Source organism: Zootoca vivipara, chromosome 9, assembly GCF_965207765.1.
Source record: "Zootoca vivipara chromosome 9, rZooViv2.hap1.1, whole genome shotgun sequence".
In the NCBI taxonomy this organism is placed as follows: Eukaryota; Metazoa; Chordata; class Lepidosauria; order Squamata; family Lacertidae; genus Zootoca; species Zootoca vivipara.
Window position 1 is genome coordinate 4,290,521 of NC_142592.1, and position 18,467 is coordinate 4,308,987.

The 18,467-nt window shown below is 43.5% G+C and overlaps 1 protein-coding gene across 2 annotated transcripts in view; it reads left to right on the plus strand.

The window, feature by feature from the left end:
* The window catches only part of SEMA3C (semaphorin 3C), a 143,984-nt gene that overhangs the window by 108,996 nt on the left and 16,521 nt on the right, over positions 1-18,467 (plus strand). For both annotated transcript variants that reach the window (XM_035127243.3, XM_035127244.3), the window contains 2 exons: positions 6,221-6,443; positions 13,533-13,621. In XM_035127243.3, the coding sequence (XP_034983134.3) occupies positions 6,221-6,443; positions 13,533-13,621 (312 nt within the window). The remainder of the gene's footprint in view (positions 1-6,220; positions 6,444-13,532; positions 13,622-18,467) is intronic.

Below are 18,467 nucleotides of genomic sequence, written 5' to 3' on the forward strand. Positions count from 1 at the left end.
GGGAAGAACTGAGACAAATTTCTTGTTGTACTCTATGATTTCAAGCTGATTTAGTGCAAGGGTCCCTCTTCAGCCTGAGAGCCATGGTACCTTCTGTTTAACCTTTTGAGGGCAGCTTCATCCATGGCAGTCAGCGGCCAGAGGCAAAAGTGGACAATGAAGGCCAGTGTCCCCTTGTTACAGTGGGATAGTTTCTGCATGCAATCACACACAGCCTCTCTGTCCTGCATCCAAGCAGGCAAGAGGCATTATCAGAGGTCAAGTACACATTGCAACCAGGTTGCACTTGAAGGGAGTGCCAAGCAACACCAATGAGGGGTGTGGTCTCAAGGGTCAGAAAGAGAGAGAGGGCTGGAGGCTCATCCCCAGAGGCTGAAGCTCCCCAGCCTTCATTTAGCACTTTCTCCTGGCCACAGCCAGCCAGCCAGCTACTCCACTTTCCTCCTTGCGCATAGGAAATAATTACATGTTCAGACAGTGGTGATAACAGTGAGGAGCTCAGCAGAAGGGCTTGCAGTTCACTCTCCATCTTTCAGACTGAAATCCTATGCAAGGCCAACATAACTCAGTAAGACGCAAATCTCCAGAAGCTTTCTTAGGATAGCATCATTCATTGTGATGGCTAGGTTGGCTCAGAGAAGATGGAGAGCCACTGCCAGTTGAAGTAGCGCTAGGTAATAATAATAATAATAATAATAATAATAATAATAATAATAATAATAATTTATTATTTATACCCCACCCATCTGGCTGGGTTTCCCCAGCTACTCTGGGCGGCTTCCAACAGAAAAATAAAACACAGTAATCTATTAAACATTAAAAGCCTCCCTGAACAGGGCTGCCTTCAGATGTCTTCTAAAAGTCTGGTAGTTGTTTTCCTCTTTGACATCTGTTGGGAGGGCGTTCCACAGGGCAGGCGCCACCACCGAGAAGGCCCTCTGCCTAGTTTCCTGCAACTTGGCTTCTCGCAACGAGGGAACCGCCAGAAGGCCCTCGGTGCTGGACCTCAGTGTCTGGGCAGAATGATGGAGGTGGAGATGCTCCTTGAGGTATACTGGGCCGAGGCCATTTAGGGCTTTAAAGGTCAGCACCAACACTTTGAATTGTGCTCGGAAACGTACTGGGAGCCAATGTGGTCAATCACACACAGCCTCTCTGTCCTGCATCCAAGCAGGCAAGAGGCATTATCAGAGGTCAAGTACACATTGCAACCAGGTTGCACTTGAAGGGAGTGCCAAGCAACACCAATGAGGGGTGTGGTCTCAAGGGTCAGAAAGAGAGAGAGGGCTGGAGGCTCATCCCCAGAGGTTATGTGGTCTCGGCGGCCGCTCCCAGTCACCAGTCTAGCTGCCGCATTCTGGATTAGTTGTAGTTTCCGGGTTAAATGGATCAGTGTTCAGAGGGCAGCCTCATATGTTCTGCAGTTTCCCAAGTTACAGGAGAAGGTAATAGCTTGCACTGGTTTTCCTTAAGCAGCAAATGAATGACATTGCAGCTCTCTACTAAGGTCATGGCCAATTTATTCCTCAATATCCTGTCTTCCTTTTTCTTGGTCCTAGGGGAACTTACAATAACATTTCAGTGATTTCAGATAGAGAAAGTGCAGCAGCCTTGTTAGCAAAGATCAGTTAGCCTGCTGATTAGCAATGAGAGCTTTGCTGATAAACTTGTAACCGAAGCATAATGGCTGTTAATGGCACTGATGATTAAAATAATTTGATTAGCTTAGACAGATCCGGTTCCTGCATCTGGGGTTTTCGACTACGAACAGTACTAGACACAAGTGAAATGGAATTCCCTTTAGCGCCAAGCGTATCAATGCGGCTTTACATAAAGATGAATGCAGATTACACTTTAAGCCATTTTTAACAGATAAAAGGTGAATGAAGGATCATAGTAACGAATAGCTTGCATTTCAGAGGTTCATTATTTTAATAGTATTCTTGGGATATACAAATCAAGTTACTCCTTTTGCAAGGAAGTTTAGTAGGCCTGGGATTGTTCAAATGCTTCCGGAAAAAGACAGATGTTCCATATGCAAAAGTTAAAGTTGAGTTATATGAAAGAATATAGCTTCTAAAATACACTCTCTTCCCAAGCTCAGAAGTAATGGAACACAATGAGATACTATGTATGTATACCATATCTGTGCCTAGAACTGGTGTGTCGGGACATTTTTATGCAAGCAAATAATTAACACATATCCATTTGTTTATTTATTTGAAAAGTTTGAGACTATTCAATCAACAACATTAACAAAACAAAACAAAAACCATAAGCAGTTTACCTTGAAAATATATACAGTGGTACCTCGGTTTAAGAACAGTCCAGTTTAAGAATGATTTGGTTTACAAACTCTGCAAAACTGTAAATAGTGTCCCAGTTGGGGAACTTTACCTTGGTTTAAGAATGGAATCCGAACGGTGGAAGGGCACTGGCGGCGGGAGGCCTCATTAGGGAAAGCGCACCTTGGTTTAAGAACGCTTTTGGTTTAAGAACGGACTTCCGGAATGGATTAAGTTTGTAAACCGAGGTACCACAGTATAATATGCATTTTAAAAATCAGGAAAAGTAAAACAAATTGATGTGGAATTTATCAAAATGCGAATAAAACCAGCCATTTTAAAGCAATTATACACAACAAAATTACATGTTAAAGTTACATTTGTGCTCTATGACTATTTTAAATAGAGTAATCCTATTAGAATAACAGCTTCTGACACAATATCATAGACATTACTAGCAATATACTGAATTGGGTTCATTGAATCATAGAATTGTAAAGTTGAAAAGGACCACAAAGATCATCTAGCCCAATGCCTTGCAATGCAGGAATCTTTTGCCCAACGTAGGCCTCAAACCCATGACCCTCCAAAGTGGTACAGTCTGTGCTATGTGAGGTTTTAGGATATGCAGTTTGGTTCTTACATTTGACAGACAGAAGATTTGACTAACGGTTAAGAACACTGTACTTTTCCTGTGGTCACATCTCAAGCAGGGGGTCATGCTTGGAAGAGGATAAAACATTCCCGTATTTGTTCAATTCGAAGAACAGCCCTCTCCTAGGAACTACAGCATAGCATTCATCTCCAAGAAAAGCATGTGGGTTTGCCCAGGGCAAACTGGCGGGGAAAAGGGATGTTATTCGGTTACAACTGAGATGAGTTCCTGTATTATTTGGCTTTGCATTTCTTAACTGGCAGAAAGAACGGCTTATTGCAGACGTAAAACAACTTTTACATAAGCACTATCTGGAGGCAGCAAACTCTTCTATACCCTAAAGAAATGAACCAGCTATATAGTCACTGGACTCAAAGAATATTCCCTTACACAAGGGACCATAACACAAGGCTCATAACGTATTCTGTGACATGATTTGTATAAAGTCCAGTTGACTAACAAGATTTAAAACACAGCCGCCAACACAGCATGAACCAGTATGTTACGTCATTAATGTTTCCTTTGACATATTCAATCGTGGAAGAAATATCTGCAATGACTGGTATGTATTGCAGGAATGCCAAGTCTGCAGGGCTTGGCTTCTGCCCAGTGAATATGTTACATTATTCAAATCCACTTAAAACTATTGCTGAAATGAGTACCTTAGGAGGTTAGTGCTGGCTTCTCAAATCAGCCTGAGCTTTGCCTAGTTCACCATTCCATTTCAGTGAGCAGAAGCCCCTGGAAAGCTCACAAGAGCACTTTCTTCTTTACATTAACAAAGCATCAGCCTGTTGCCAAAGGACCTAATTGAGCCATTATTAATTGTTATGGAAGAACATAGCAAAGCCACTTTGCTCATCTCAATCAGAGATAGGAGTTCTCCAGATGTTGTTAGACTCCAACGCTCCTCACGCAGTCAGCATGACTAATGGTCAGGGATGGTGGAAGCTGCAGTATAACAGCTGGAGAGTGTCACATTAGTTATCCCTGTTCTAAATGAGCAGTTTACGGCCAAACCGTATGTGTAGATAAAGCATTAGGTAGTACCTCAAGTCCTCCTAGAATTGTACCCCTTCATGCAGCAGATAAGGGATTGATATTTGAATGTTCCCCTCACACCTCTCTCTGTGTGCATAACTCACTTAATGCAGAACAATTGCTGGACCAGGAGAAAGCTACATTAGAAACTTGACACATTAACTTTCCACAAACATGGCGCTTGTGACATGAGTGAGATAGCTCAGTCGTGAGATGACAACTTACCAACTAAAGTCCTACCCTCTTAGAACACTCTACCTTGTGTCTATGTCTGCCATTGGACAGTTACTTCTCTTTCATACCAACGCTGAACTCCTACATCAGTCTCTAATTCTGCATTTAGAAAACTGACTAGAATAGAGGTGTAGCTTTGAAGTAGTACAAGAGGCTGGTCATTTTTCATGGTCTGAGGCCCATTTATTTTGTCTCCCTGGTGCATTAATTGGAATCACATTTAATAATGCTGTTTACATCATGTATAAGTGTGGCCATGGACTGTCACCAAGATGGCAATTTCTGGCCTGGACTGCTAAAACAGCGGCTAGAATTGTGGCCTTGAATGTTGGAAGCTGCACCCCAAATCCTCACAACAGGTGAAGAAGAAAAAAAGACAAGCTGGTGCTTAACAGGAGTGCATTTTTATTTTTTGCCCTTCTCTTCTTTCTTATTTTGGAAGTTTATAGTTTCATCAGTTGTTGGCAATCAGATAATTTGCTCAAGCAAAATGTAGAACCGTGTTAAACTGTCTTGACTTTGACATTGCCTTTCAAGGACATTTTAGCCTGTATTGTGGTTTCACAGTGAGTGCTGACATATCTTGCAATCATTCCCTTCTTACAGCAGTTACAGGAAGCTGTTAAAATGCAGCATTGCATTTTAACTGTTTGAGACTCAGTCAGATGAGCAGCTGCACCAAGATTTGTTGTTGCCCTTGTAGTACAAGTGAACCTCAGAATAGATCAAGAAATCAGCCCTTCCCTTCCCTTTTCTGATGCTAGAAACAGCCCATTCCCCCAAATGATGTAATTTCATTAAAAAGGGGTTTGCCAGGATTGGGCTGAGGTTACACTGGGGGAGGGGGGAAACTTGTTTGTGGGAAAGTGTTTTAATGTATTTCAGCCAGCCACCTGTGTGCCTGAAGCAACTTGTTGAATGCTATTGCAAGCTAACTTTCAGCATTGCATTCTGCATTCATGTAATTTGCGTACACACATGCCACTCCATAAGCCATCAGAGTTGTTTGTACAATTAGAATTGGTACATTAATACTAGAACTAAACTTGGGTGAAGGTATGCATGTGACAGATTGCTGCAGTACATGTGTACATCTGTGGTCAGTTATGTGTCCTGGTGCACCATTCTGGAGCAAATTACAAGTTAAATGCCCCAGCCCAGCTTTTGCGTATACATTATTGTGGGTGATTAGTAGCCACGTAAAGGGATGTGTGGGACGTGGGTGGCACTGTGGGTTAGACCACAGAGCCTAGGGCTTGCCGATCAGAAGGTTGGCGGTTCGAATCCCCCCAATGGGCTGAGCTTCCGTTGTTCGGTCCCTGATCCTGCCAACCTAGCAGTTCAAAAGCACATCAAAGTGCAAGTAGATAAATAGGTACCGCTCTGGCAGGAAGGTAAACGGCGTTTCCGTGCACTGCTCTGGTTCACCAGAAGCGGCTTAGTCATGCTGGCACATGATCTGGAAGCTGTACGCCGGCTCCCTCGGCCAGTGAAGCGAGATGTGTGCCGCAACCCCAGAGTCGTCTGCGACTGGACCTAATGGTCAGGGGTCCCTTTACCTTTAAAGGGATGTGCAGCCTTTTCTGCATCCATCAAATTAAATGATGACTAGATTGGCATTTTGATAGGCATCAACATCAGGTTAATTAATACTCTTACAGGAACAAGTCAGTATCATTTAGCAGTAGGTTGCTTGTTTTTCCACCACAAATATATTATTTGCAGGAACTTCATAAATTCAGAATTTTGTAGTTGCGGTTCTTCAAACACAACTTTAATGGCACTGGAATGAAATCATATTTTGATGAAGTATGCTTAAGTAAACTTTGAAATGCTTGAATGCCAGCTCATGCTCTCGTATTGATTGAGATTTGTCTGCTATATCCCAAGGACAAAGGAGAATTAATGCACATTTCTGCAATTCAGGGGGTATTTAAAAGAACTGGGAATTGAAAGGTCCTTGGTGGTAGTTACTAAGTGATGATTGTCCGTGCCTCTTTTACAGTGTCCTGGAGGAGCCTTCACACCCAACATACGGACCACCAAGGAGTTTCCAGATGATGTGGTCACCTTCATCCGGAACCATCCCTTGATGTTTAATCCCATCTACCCAGTCCATAAGAGGCCATTAGTCATCCGCACAGGCACAGACTACAAATATACAAAGATTGCTGTCGATCGTGTCAATGCGGCAGATGGAAAATACCATGTCTTGTTTCTTGGAACAGGTAGGACAAACAAACACCTGCTGTTTTAGTAATCTACAGGCATCTGTTTTGCATGGCAGGATCCATCAAGATCAGGCATCCCCAAACTTCGGCCCTCCAGATGTTTTGGACTACAATTCCCATCTTCCCTGACCACTGGTCCTGTCAGCTAGGGATCATGAGAGTTGTAGGCCAAAACATCTGGAGGGCCGCAGTTTGGGGATGCCTGATCAAGATCAACCACTGCCACTTTGCTGTTAAACAGATGCAATCCCCACCAATACTTTTTAGTCAGGGGAACTTTTGTCAATATGAAGGCTGTGTTCATGGTAGCCAGGGGTAAAAATGGGAAGAGTAATGGATGCAAATTTCATCTTTGTGCAGTAGGCCAATTTCTACACCCACCCATCTCTATCCTCTATCCAGTCAAACAACAGGCATAATCAGAATTTAAGGACACATTGCAGTCGGGGTGCAATGCAAGGGCCAGTGAGGGGTGTGGCCTGAGGAGAGAGATGGATGCCAGTTGGAGAGGCCTAGAAGGTTATCCTCCCATTCTTTAGGTCTCTTAATTAATGCTATAGATCTCCTTCAAGTGTTTTAAAATAAGTTTTTTAAAGGGGGGAATTGTTGCCACCTGCTCTGAATTAAAGTTGTATTCATATTTAAGGCTTTGGATTTGTTTTTCTTAAAAATACACTCCGATTAATACTATAGTCACCTCTGGAGAACTCTTAAACCAGCATTCCAGCTCAGCGTTCTTATAGTTTCACACTGTGGCCTCCTAGAAAATTCTTGATCTTCTTTCAGGAACAACTATGCTTTCCAATGTTCAAACATGCCAATACTCAGGTCAACTGAGAGTAGAAAGAATCTTACGGTGTCTATCCAACCGTTATACTTTTGTTACACAGCTGTCCCATTTCAACAGATGAGGTGGAAAAGAAGCAGCAACCAGTGCAATTGTTTTAAGGACTGGCAAAATGGGGTCTTTTTGGCTGGTCCCAGTCAGCAATTCGCAGCCCTATTATGATAACTAAAGGAAGCCCCATCCAAATTTAGCACATACAGCGGTAGTCTAACCTAGACATTGCCAAAGCATGGATGATGTTGGGTGATGGATCTCTGCCCAGGAGAAGTTGCCAGCCCTTAGCTGTAGAGCACAGATCACAGACCACTTGGGCTTGCAAGAGAAGAAGACAAGATGAGGCTAAGAAAGTGAATGCTTGATTCTCAGTGCTTAGAGCCACCAAGGGCAAGTTTAGCCCACCCCGAGGTATTTCCCTTCTTCCACATCAAAGGAGAAGAGAAAAGGCTGCCCATGGGAACAATGTGCTGAGAGCAAACCCACCTTTCTCCTCCTCCCGACATCCGCTGGTGGCCCTTGCATTGCCTGAGCCCTCCCTCCTTGTTCACGCTGCCAATCATTTTTATAATTACTAACAACCGTTAAAAGAACATTTCTCTCAGAGCACCAGCGTCTAAACAAGGCTTCTCTCCTAAGAATCAGGTTATGTGGGGGGGGGGGGGCTGTTCACTGACTGTTCCACCTGCATGACCCCCGCCCCTCACAAATTCACACTCCAACTGATGGAGGGATGTAAACAGGACTAAGGTGAGGTTCTGTGGGGCTTGTCAGTGTGACACCACAAACTCCGACATGATTTGCATTGCTGGTAGCTAGGGAAGAGCCCTAACTCTTATTGCCCTGACAACAGTAAAGGGCTCCTCTTTTTTTGAACTGCTCCATCCATATTCCAGTCCAGCCTGATAATGGAAGTGTTTTCCATAGGTTCCTGATCTTCCCTCTGGCTTTGCTTCCTTAAAATTGTTGCTGCTGTTGTTTCTTTATTTAAAGCAGTGGTTCTCAAACTTTTTTCTTTGGGCCACACTTTCAGAATAAATATTTGGTCATGCTGCACCAATTTTTTAATTGATTAAAAAACAAACAAAAGGAAACAACTCCTAGCAGTGCTTGCTTTATAACATAGAACACAACTACTTTATAATATGTTGGTGGGACATCCAGAAAGTATAAAACAAAGCAGCTACATAAGAACACAGATAATTTCCAAAATATAATTATAAACTAGCCTCTTACATATGTACCTTAAGTATGTATACAAGCTGAATGAAAGGTGTGAACTTACTTTTGCCAAGTAATCTCATTTATATTAGATATTTAGTCTGCACCTACTTTTCAAACACTTGTCTGAATGGAAAGGTCTTAGTCTTCTGGCAGAAGGATAACAAGGAGGGAGCCAGTCTAACCACCCTTGGAAGGGAGCAGCCACAAAAGGGCTCTCATGTCACCATCAACCATGTCTCTGATGCCATGAACATGGGTGGCACACAATAACTGATGAAAAGTAGATGAAACCCAAGGGTGTGGCATTTTTTTCTTACATTCCAGTGTTTTGTGCTTTCAATAGGACTAAAGGGATTTGCTAGAGGACACAAACACCAACAAAAAGCAAGCAAGCAAAAGGAATGGGGATCATGGGTTAATTAAAAGATTTGTGTCAAATTTCCTTCTTACGAGTGTTGACAACTGCATTGTGTGATCCTGGCAGGCTTGATCGCTGGTGGCACAGGCCCCGGCATCCCTCTGGCAATGGCAAGAGGGACTTGGCAGCGACACAAGGCAGCATGGATGAGTTCCGAAGCGGGACAGAAATGTTGCCAGAAGTGAGTCCTTCTTCCAACTAGGGTGTTTGCCTGCCAAGTTCAGAAATGCCTCCTCCCCATGTAGCTTCAGGACTCGATCTACTCATGCAGATAAATCTCATGAACACAGCTGCAGGTGGAGGTTTTTTGGAGAGAATATACGGGGAATATGCGCTACCCGTGGCCACCTTGCAATGATGAAATCGGATCAATCCTCTACTTCCCAAAATGCTGAAGGAATTTGAGAGAACTTTAAAAGTGCTCTTGAGAATGAGAGAGAAAAGTAGAAGCATCTTTTGCAGGAGAATAAATCTTTTGAGGAAATTTCGAGGTTTCGGCACAGCGCCAACAAACACAAATGTTCAGTTGCAGCCTCGGAGTCCATCTGTGCAACAGGAAGAGGAGTGACTTGTCCCTCCGAGAACTGTGCAGGCAGGGTGTGTAAAGTATTTTTTAACATTAGATGCAGTAAATGGTGGAGACGCTATAATAGAAATGTTTACCATGGCTCTGCAAAAGTGTATTTTACAGAGAGACATCAGCATATGCAGGCAGACACTCTGTGATTCTCTGGCCAAAGGCGAATCACACTTTTTGCCGTTGTGTTGAGGCCGTTTAAAAAAATACTTGGTCTAGCAGATGTCAATTCACAGTGTGCTGTTCAAGTGCTCACCAAGTTGATCAGACCATTTTTTTCCCCACACCAAAGCAGGCTTTTGCTGGGATGTGGCGGGGCATTAGTGATAACTTTTACAGAAGTGTGTGGCAGATGGCGGAAAGGCCCGTTCCATGCTCAAGATCATTAGGAAAGGAATAGAAAATAACTGCGTAATAAAGGCTCATCACCAGGTACATTTGCCTTCCAAAAATAATGTGCTGGCCTTATTGAAACCCCCCCCCCTTTTTTCTTTTATTTTTGCTTCACTCTATATAACTTTGTTGTCTGCCTCAGCAGCAACCTTCCAGCATGTCTCAAATTGGAAACAAAAAGGGGTTTGGATAAGGTCCGCTGCCCTGAGCAACTTTGGGAGGAAGGACAGCTGTGATGGACAGCTGAGCCAGACCAGGGTCTGGTGATGCAGTGACTTGGAGTTCTACCAGAGGGCTGGAGCCTCTCTCTTGATTGATTACCAAGATGGAAGGGGGTGGAGCAGCACTTGGGGGGATAAAAGGAGCCATTTCTGAGAGAGAGAGAGTTCAGAGAGAGAGAGAGTTGAAGAGAGAGAAGGAGGGAGAGAAGGAGAGTTAGAACTGATCTGTGTGTAACATCCACTCTGAGGAAAATGTCTACAGCTAGAGAAAGGAGTCTCTGAGCTTAGATTGGAAGACAGTGTTTAGTGCAGGCACCCCCAAACTGTGGCCCTCCAGATGTTTTGGCCTACAACTCCCATGATCCCTAGCTAACTGGACCAGTAGTTGGGGAAGATGGGAATTGTAGTCCAAAACATCTGGAGGGCCGAAGTTTGGGGGTGCCTAGTTTAGTGTCTTCGGAAAGTATTGAGACAGGAGTTAATTGGAGCAGGAGAAGTAGAAGCTGTGAGTCTACTTGGGTCTCATTCCAGTCAGGAGGGGAGAGATCTTTTAGAAAGAGAAGATTCTCAATTCAGTTAAGAGGAGGGTGGGGATCCCCTGGGTCAGTTATATATTCAAAGTAATTGTGCAACTTCTGCCTGAGTCTCCAAGTTTCAGTTTTACTTTGCACAGAAACCACTGGTAGTCAGAAAGGTGGAATCTGCTACAGCAGGATATAAATTTAATTAACATTTCACACAGGAGCACAAGTCTCCCTAAATTGCCACCAAGTTTCACTTGAATTTGTTTCTGAAATAAGTTTGGATGGTCCTGATGGGAACAGTCCTGAGGACAGCAGAGTGGGAGTTTTGTCAAGTCCAGCAAGAAGAACGTGGAGGCAGTCTTTTGTCATCCCAGTGGATCCTTGTACTTTCACTTGATAGAAATGTTCCAAGCAGTTTTTTTAAGCTTTCCCTTTTCTCTTCTTTTTGTTTTCTTGACCTTGAGGTCAGACATGCATATCTGAGCCAGAACTGCAATTGTAGATTGTCTCATCCTTGGGCTGGGAGGTGGAGAACTGGGACCACCACAAAGGATAAGGTTCCCTCATAAAACTGTCACCCGGGTCAGCACTTCTTACCATTGTGGTGCTGATGGTGGTTTTTATGATGTGGCTTAGCTTGTCCTTTCAGATGTCGTCTTTTGCTTACTTGTTTGTTTGTTTTCTTTGGGAAGGGCTTTTATAGGTCTGTTTTGAAGTCTCTCTTTTGAAGATACTGACTAGAACGTTCTCTTTTGGCTGCCTTATATTACAAAGATATGGAAAGAGTTGAACTTTTCCCTTGCATTAGAAAGTTGAACTTACTGCATAAACAGCCAAACATCTGGGTGTTCCATACCACCTAAGTGTTTTGTATAAAGGTAAAGGGACCCCTGACCATTAGGTCCAGTCGTGACCGACTCTGGGGTTGCGTGCTCATCTCGCATTATTGGCCGAGGGAGCCGGCATATAGCTTCCAGGTCATGTGGCCAGCATGACAAAGCCGCTTCTGGCAAACCAGAGCAGCACATGGAAACGCCGTTTACCTTCCCGCTATAGCAGTTCCTATTTATCTACTTGCATTTTTATGTGCTTTCGAACTGCTAGGTTGGCAGGAGTTGGGACCAAGCAACGGGAGCTCACCCGTCACAGGGATTCAAACCGCCGACCTTCTGATCAGCAAGCCCTAGGCTCAGTGGTTTAGCCCACAGCGCCACCTGGGTCCCGTCAAGTGTTGTGTATAGTGCGATGCATACCATAGCCTGATGTAAACCGTCATAGTTCTCTGACTGTAACTGAGCAAATGGTATCTGGGCACCTTGACTGGCTAGAGCAGATAAGAGATGTAGTCCTAAACACCTGCAAGTAGGGATGGATGAATCTGTCAATTTTGTTCTCTCATTTTATCAACCTTGTAGAACTCCCCACCCCCACCCCACCCCCAGAAGCACACATGGCACATTTGTTGGTGGGCTTCTTCTACCCTTGCTTTAAGGCCCAGGACTATGGGAGAGCTGAGTCGTGGGATGAAATCATCTGAAAATGAAATTATCAGTTTGCTGCAGAAATAGTTGTCATTTTAATGATACGGTTGTCTTAACTGCTCAGTTATGATCTTATGGGTGTTGTGTGTGTGTGTGTGTGTGTGTGTGTGTGTGTGTGTTTTAAAAAATGCTGTTTTATTGGTGCTTTAGTATGAATGAATGCCCTGTGATCCTGATGGATAGAATGTGGTCTTGAAATTAAGTAAGTAACGTGCCTAGCTTCTCGTTGTGCAAAAACTGTTCACAGAGAAGCCTGACCAGCCTTGGGATCATGCAGGTTGGGGGTGGGAAATGTTAACTATTCCTCTTCCTGCCACAGTTCTCCCCCCCCCCCCAAGAAAAACCACCTATCCTACGCTGCTCTTTGCATTTTAGGGGAAGAACCAATTTATGTCATATCTGCTTTGGTGCTATGTGTATCCAAATTTGGGAGTGTCTGTGTATTGCATGGGGGTGAACAGAGAATAAGACTATCATGTGCCTGGCCTAAAGGCACAACCACATTTAAACTAAAGTTAATTTTGGTTGTGAATTTTGGGGTTCTTCCTTGGCACAAACCAAGAAATTTAGGAAAGGTGGTGGAGGTTTCCTATGTTTAAGGAGTTACCTGCATTTCTAGTTTGAACCGCACTCTCCTATGTACCAGTCCCGTGAAGTGTTATACTAGTGAGATATTGGGTTGGGCCCAGTGGGCGTAAGAGTGGGAGTTAAAATATTACTCCTTCTACTGGTAGCATAGGCAGAAATTTCATGCAGAGAAATATGTTTGACCCACCTCTTTTTCCTTTTTGAAAAGCATGATTTATAAATATCACTCCTTTTGGCAGTGTTCATGATTCTTGTAGCTTTGGACCCTGGCTGAGCACAGCCTTGCAAATTAGCCGACAAAGGTTGCTATTTCACAAAAACTTAGAGTGCAACTACACTTAACATAGATGATGTGATTAGCAATCGCGTTCAGTATTGTGGGGTGGGGAGCAGTTGTCACCAGGGCTGCAGTGTACGAGGAGGGGAAATTGCAATGCTAGCCACACATGCAACAATTAGCAAATGGGGGGGGGGCTTTTCCATTGGAAGAACATGAGATAAATATTACTTTAAAAAAATTAAACCTGTCATGCAAGATATTGTGACGAATTGGTATTTTTAAAACTATGATGGAAGATATTATCCATAGCAGTTGCTATGGATAAAGACGTCGGTTTTATCATGAAGTTCCTACATGTTGTTAGACACAGGGCAGCCACAGCTCTCTCATCTATTGTTTTCAGCATTGCATCCTTTTAATTATTTTTTGTTCTATCCCTTCCTTTCCTTCCTCTCCTGCAACCCCCTTCTCTGTTCCAGACCAGGGTACAGTACAGAAGGTCGTAGTCCTGCCCACTAACTCCTCTGCAACTGGAGAACTCATCTTAGAAGAACTGGAAGTATTTAAGGTTGGTCTCTCTCTCTCTCTCTCTCAGCCTTATTTGTCTCATGGGCGTCTTCATTTGTACAAAACACTTTGATCTAATACAGCTTGGCTTGACTTAAATGTCTTCGATAAAAGATCAAATGAGGAACAGTGTAAACTTTTTTTGAGGGTGGAGTTCTCCAAGTGAAGAAAGAATCTTAAATCTTCTATACTGCATATAAATTGCTTATTTTTCTTATGTTGTCATCCTGGCTTAAAGGATTTCGATAACTGTTTCTCCTCCCCTCCCCACGATGCAACGGCTTCCAGAAACGGGCCTTTTTGCTATATCGTTATTTTTCTTTCAACCGCTTGCAGAGGAATGCCAAATTCTCTTGCTTTTTTTGTTGATCTGATAGGATTTCTGATGGCAAGCTACAAATCTTAAGGAAAATAGGCTTAGTTTTACTCTCCTGTATGTATTGAAAGCCCAGATGTTCCTGGTGTTAGAAAACCATAGACCTGGGATAAATAGTTGAGAATGGAAACTGTAGAATGAACCAGGCCTTGTCAATCATTTTGTATTTCTCTGCTATGAACCACACTGGGATTTTTGGATGGAGGGCAGTATGCAAATTTAATAAATAATCATCTGAATCCCTCTATAATGGAACATAATAGAACAGGGTAGTGTCTGGCTGAAGAGGTAAAGGGGCCCCTGACCATCAGGTCCAGTCGTGTCCGACTCTGGGGTTGCGCGCTCATCTTGTTCTATAGGCCGAGGGAGCCAGCGTTTGTCTGCAGACAGCTTCCGGGTCATGTGGCCAGCATGACAAAGCTGCTTCTGGCAAACCAGAGCAGCGCACAGAAACGCCGTTTATCTTCCCGCCGGAGCGGTCCCTATTTATCTACTTGCACTTTGACGTGCTTTCGAACTGCTAGGTGGGCAGGAGCCCACTTGCTGATCAGAAGGTCAGCAGTTCGAATCCCTGTGACGGGGTGAGCTCCCGTTGCTCGGTCCCAGCTCCTGCCAACCTAGCAATTCGAAAGCACGTCAAAATGCAAGTAGATAAATAGGAACCGCTACAGCGGGAAGGTAAACAGCGTTTCCATGTACTGTGGTGCCTCGCTTAACGAATGCCCTGCTTAACGAAATTTCCGCTTAATGAAAGGATTTTTCGAGCGGAGGTTGCCTCGCTAGACGAATTCGTTTTATGAAAAATTCGTCTAGCGAATCGCGGTTTCCCATAGGAATGCATTGAAATTCAATTAATGTGTTCCTATGGGCAAAAAAAATTCAAAAAAAATTCAATGCATTCCTATGGGATTCGCTAGATGAATTTTTTGTTATAAGAAAAGACCCGTGGAACGAATTAAATTCGTCTAGCGAGGCACCACTGTACTGCTCTGGTTTGCCAGAAGCGGCTTTGTCATGCTGGCCACATGACCTGGAAGCTATACGCCGGCTCCCTCGGCCAATAATGCGAGATGAGCGCGCAACCCCAGAGTCGGTCATGACTGGACCTAATAGTCAGGGGTCCCTTTACCTTTAATGATCATCATTCTGAACAGCTGATAGGAGAAGAGAAGCTTATTAGATTGCCATCACTTGCCTCATTCTCTTTCACGGAGTGAAGATGATCTGACACTATCTGCCTCCCATCAGCTCACTCTCAGCAGTTGTGACTGCCTTTGTAAATTATTAATAACAACAACAACAACAACAACAACAATAATAATAATAATAATAATAATAATAATAATATACCATGCTATACTCTGAGGACTCAGGGCAGTTCACAGAACAACATCCTGGCTATAATTTATTCTCATGTACCTTCTTGAAGCCAGGATCTGACTAATAAGCTTCCTTCTGCTTGAATTGGAATTAACACCCCCACCCCCAAATCAGGAAATAGCCCTGCTTATCTTGGAGCCAATCTAAATTTGACCTATCCCACCTATCAGAAGCCCTTGGGAGAATTACTTCTTTCACGGTACGGTACATACTCCTAGCCCAGGCATCCCCAAACTGTGGCCCTCCAGATGTTTTGGCCTACAACTCCCATGATCCCTAGCTAACAGGACAAGTGGTCAGGGATGATGGGAATTGTAGTCCAAAACATCTGGAGGGCTGAAATTTGGGGGTGCCTGTCCTAGCCAGTATGATGGGGGAGGGGGAAGAGAGACAAAAAACAAACAAACAAACCCAAACAACACCCCCCCAAAAGAAACTCTGGATGCCACTTTCCAGCTTTGAGGGAGAGGGAAGCATATGTGTGGTGGGGCTCAGCTTTTTGAGATAGAAAAAAGTAGTGGAGACAGATGTGGAAGGGAAACTAGGATTTCTTCTTTGACCTGGGTTTCATCCAAACCAGAAAAGAATGTTGAGGCTTGTACGGTTCACCTGTCATTTCGAGGCAGGTTTTATGAGCACAGAAAGCTTGTTTCCATGCAAGAATTTGGACAACTTCATTGGCATGACTATTAAGTCTTCTGAAAGCTCTTCCAGAGATGAGTAGAGAATGCCGGAGGGGATTTTAGAACATTTGGCAACCTTTTTCTGCCAGTTGGTTATCCAGCCTTCTTTTCTTTCAGCTAATTATCCCTGCCACTCCTCTTCTTAGTTCCTAAGGAAAATATGCATCTAAATGAGATCTAAGATAAGCATAAATAACAGAGAGGCAGGTGAATAGTCATTATCTCCGGCTTTCCTTTATTTCTCTCTGGGGCAGGTTTTAGGAATCTTAAATCAAAGCCTGATTTCACCTTGCTATTATGTTTGTGATGGATATCCAGAATTGGAGCTGATATGCTTGGAATTGGTCCAACAGAAGCTACCTTTGTAAGATCAGATCACTAGAGGGGCAATGGCAGTGAGAACCACTCCTGCCCACCCCCACCCCCACCCCACCCCGGTGTGTTTGAAGTGGCAGGGGTGGCCAACTCCCAAGAGACTGTGATCTACTGACAGAGTTAAAAACTGGCAGTGATCTACCTCCTTTTTGGGGGGTCAGGTTAAAGTTCTTGAGCTTTTTTAGGGAGGGGGAAAGCCCTATTTTCAAGGGTGCTAGGCCAAAAAATGAGCTTTTTTTAGGGGAGCCAAAGTTGTTGAGTTTCTTTGGGGGGAGCCAGTGATCTACCACAGACATCCAGTGATCTACTGGTAGATCAGGATCTACCTGTTGGACGTGCCTGGTTTATAGTAAGCCAGTAGGCTTTGCTCACTCCACTGACTGTTCAGAACAAGTTAGCAAGTGCGTTCCACAACGAAATGTTGTGATGTGGTACGCATCCTGTTGCAGGATGATCCGTTCCATTCTCTGCCTGCTTCCATATTCCCCATCTTCCACCCCAAACAGACAGTTTAGGAGGGGTTTTGTTTGTACTTCTGCAAACCTTGGAGTTCACCAGAGCCTCCCTCAGTTGCCTGGCTGGTGTGGTTCTTTTTGTCTGTCCTATTTTGCTTTTCATGGGATTCTAATGTCATGAGTGAAGAAAAGAGTCTTCTCTCTGTTCACTTTCTCAACACCATTCAAAATTTGAAAAACTTTTGACACCCCCTGCTTGCTTGCCATTTTAGAGAGTCCCAAATGTCGTGGCCTTTCTTGTTGAGGGGGATATTCCATGCTGCAACTTGAAGCATCACCTGCAATGTTAGGTTTAAAACAATGTTAGGTTTAAAACAAATGTGATCATTCATGTCAAAATAAGTGTTCCCCAGTATGGTCTTCAGACATGGACCCATTTCAGTCTTCTGTGTTGAGTAGCAACGACGAAACAGCTATTAGAAAGAATCCCTCTCATCCAACAAACCGAGTTGCTTAACAAGCAACAGTGCATTCATAGAGCGGCCTAAGAATTAAGACATAACTAATTTGTCTTCAGTGATCCTGAGCATGCATAAGAAGTAGAATGCAGAATCAGGCCCAGGCCCACCTAGCATTCTGTGCAAGAATCCCAACAACCAGCAGATACTAAGTGCTCAAAATATTGGCCGATGGGCCACCACAAGTCTATCTTCTGTCTACCCCGCCTTGTCTGTTGCACTTCATATCTTCCATGCAGCTGGATCCAGTTCAACACGATCTGCCATAACTTCATTTTTCTCATTCTAGTTAATCCCTGAGCCCCAGAATAATGATTCACCCTCTTGTCTATTATATATACAAATAGAGTGCATGCTGTCTCTCTAATTAAACGTGACATGCTTGTTAACACTTTGGTGGAGTCTTTTGCCCTTTTTGTATCCAACTGAAGGCCAGTGGAGCAAAAGAGAGCAATGTGCTGGATAATTCCATGTGTCCTTTGAATAACCCAAATGCAAACAAAACGTCAAAGCGAGCAACACTTCGTTTTTAATGCTGACGTTTTCTATTGATAATCTAAAGCCCACACCATGAAATAGTGTGCAATGTTAGGTATTGCATGCAGGAAATGTTAGATCTTCCCCTTCATCCTCCTCATGTGCTAATTAAATATGAGCTGTGGCATAAAATGTTCCTTACTATTATCTTCAAAGCATAAATACAGGGATTTGTTGCAAACAGAATGTGATGGTTTGAAGGCATAAGCTGGCTATCTTCAGTCCTGAGGTGGCTATTGATGGGCTCTTCATCTGGAATTGTCTAGAAGTTGCAAGTGTTTGTGGCGAGGGGCTCAAAGTTGTCAAGACAAAGGGCTCATGGACATAGCATCAATATTTTATCCATGTCAAACATTGCATTGTCAAAGAGAATGATGAGGGGCAAACGACGAGACTGTGAAGGGAAAAAAAAAAGTATTTCTAGAAGAATGGGGTGCTGTTCTATGTACTGGAAAATGTTATGACTGTGGTTAACCAAAATAAAAGACTGGAATTTGGAGCTATCGTTTATTTTTGTCTTGCA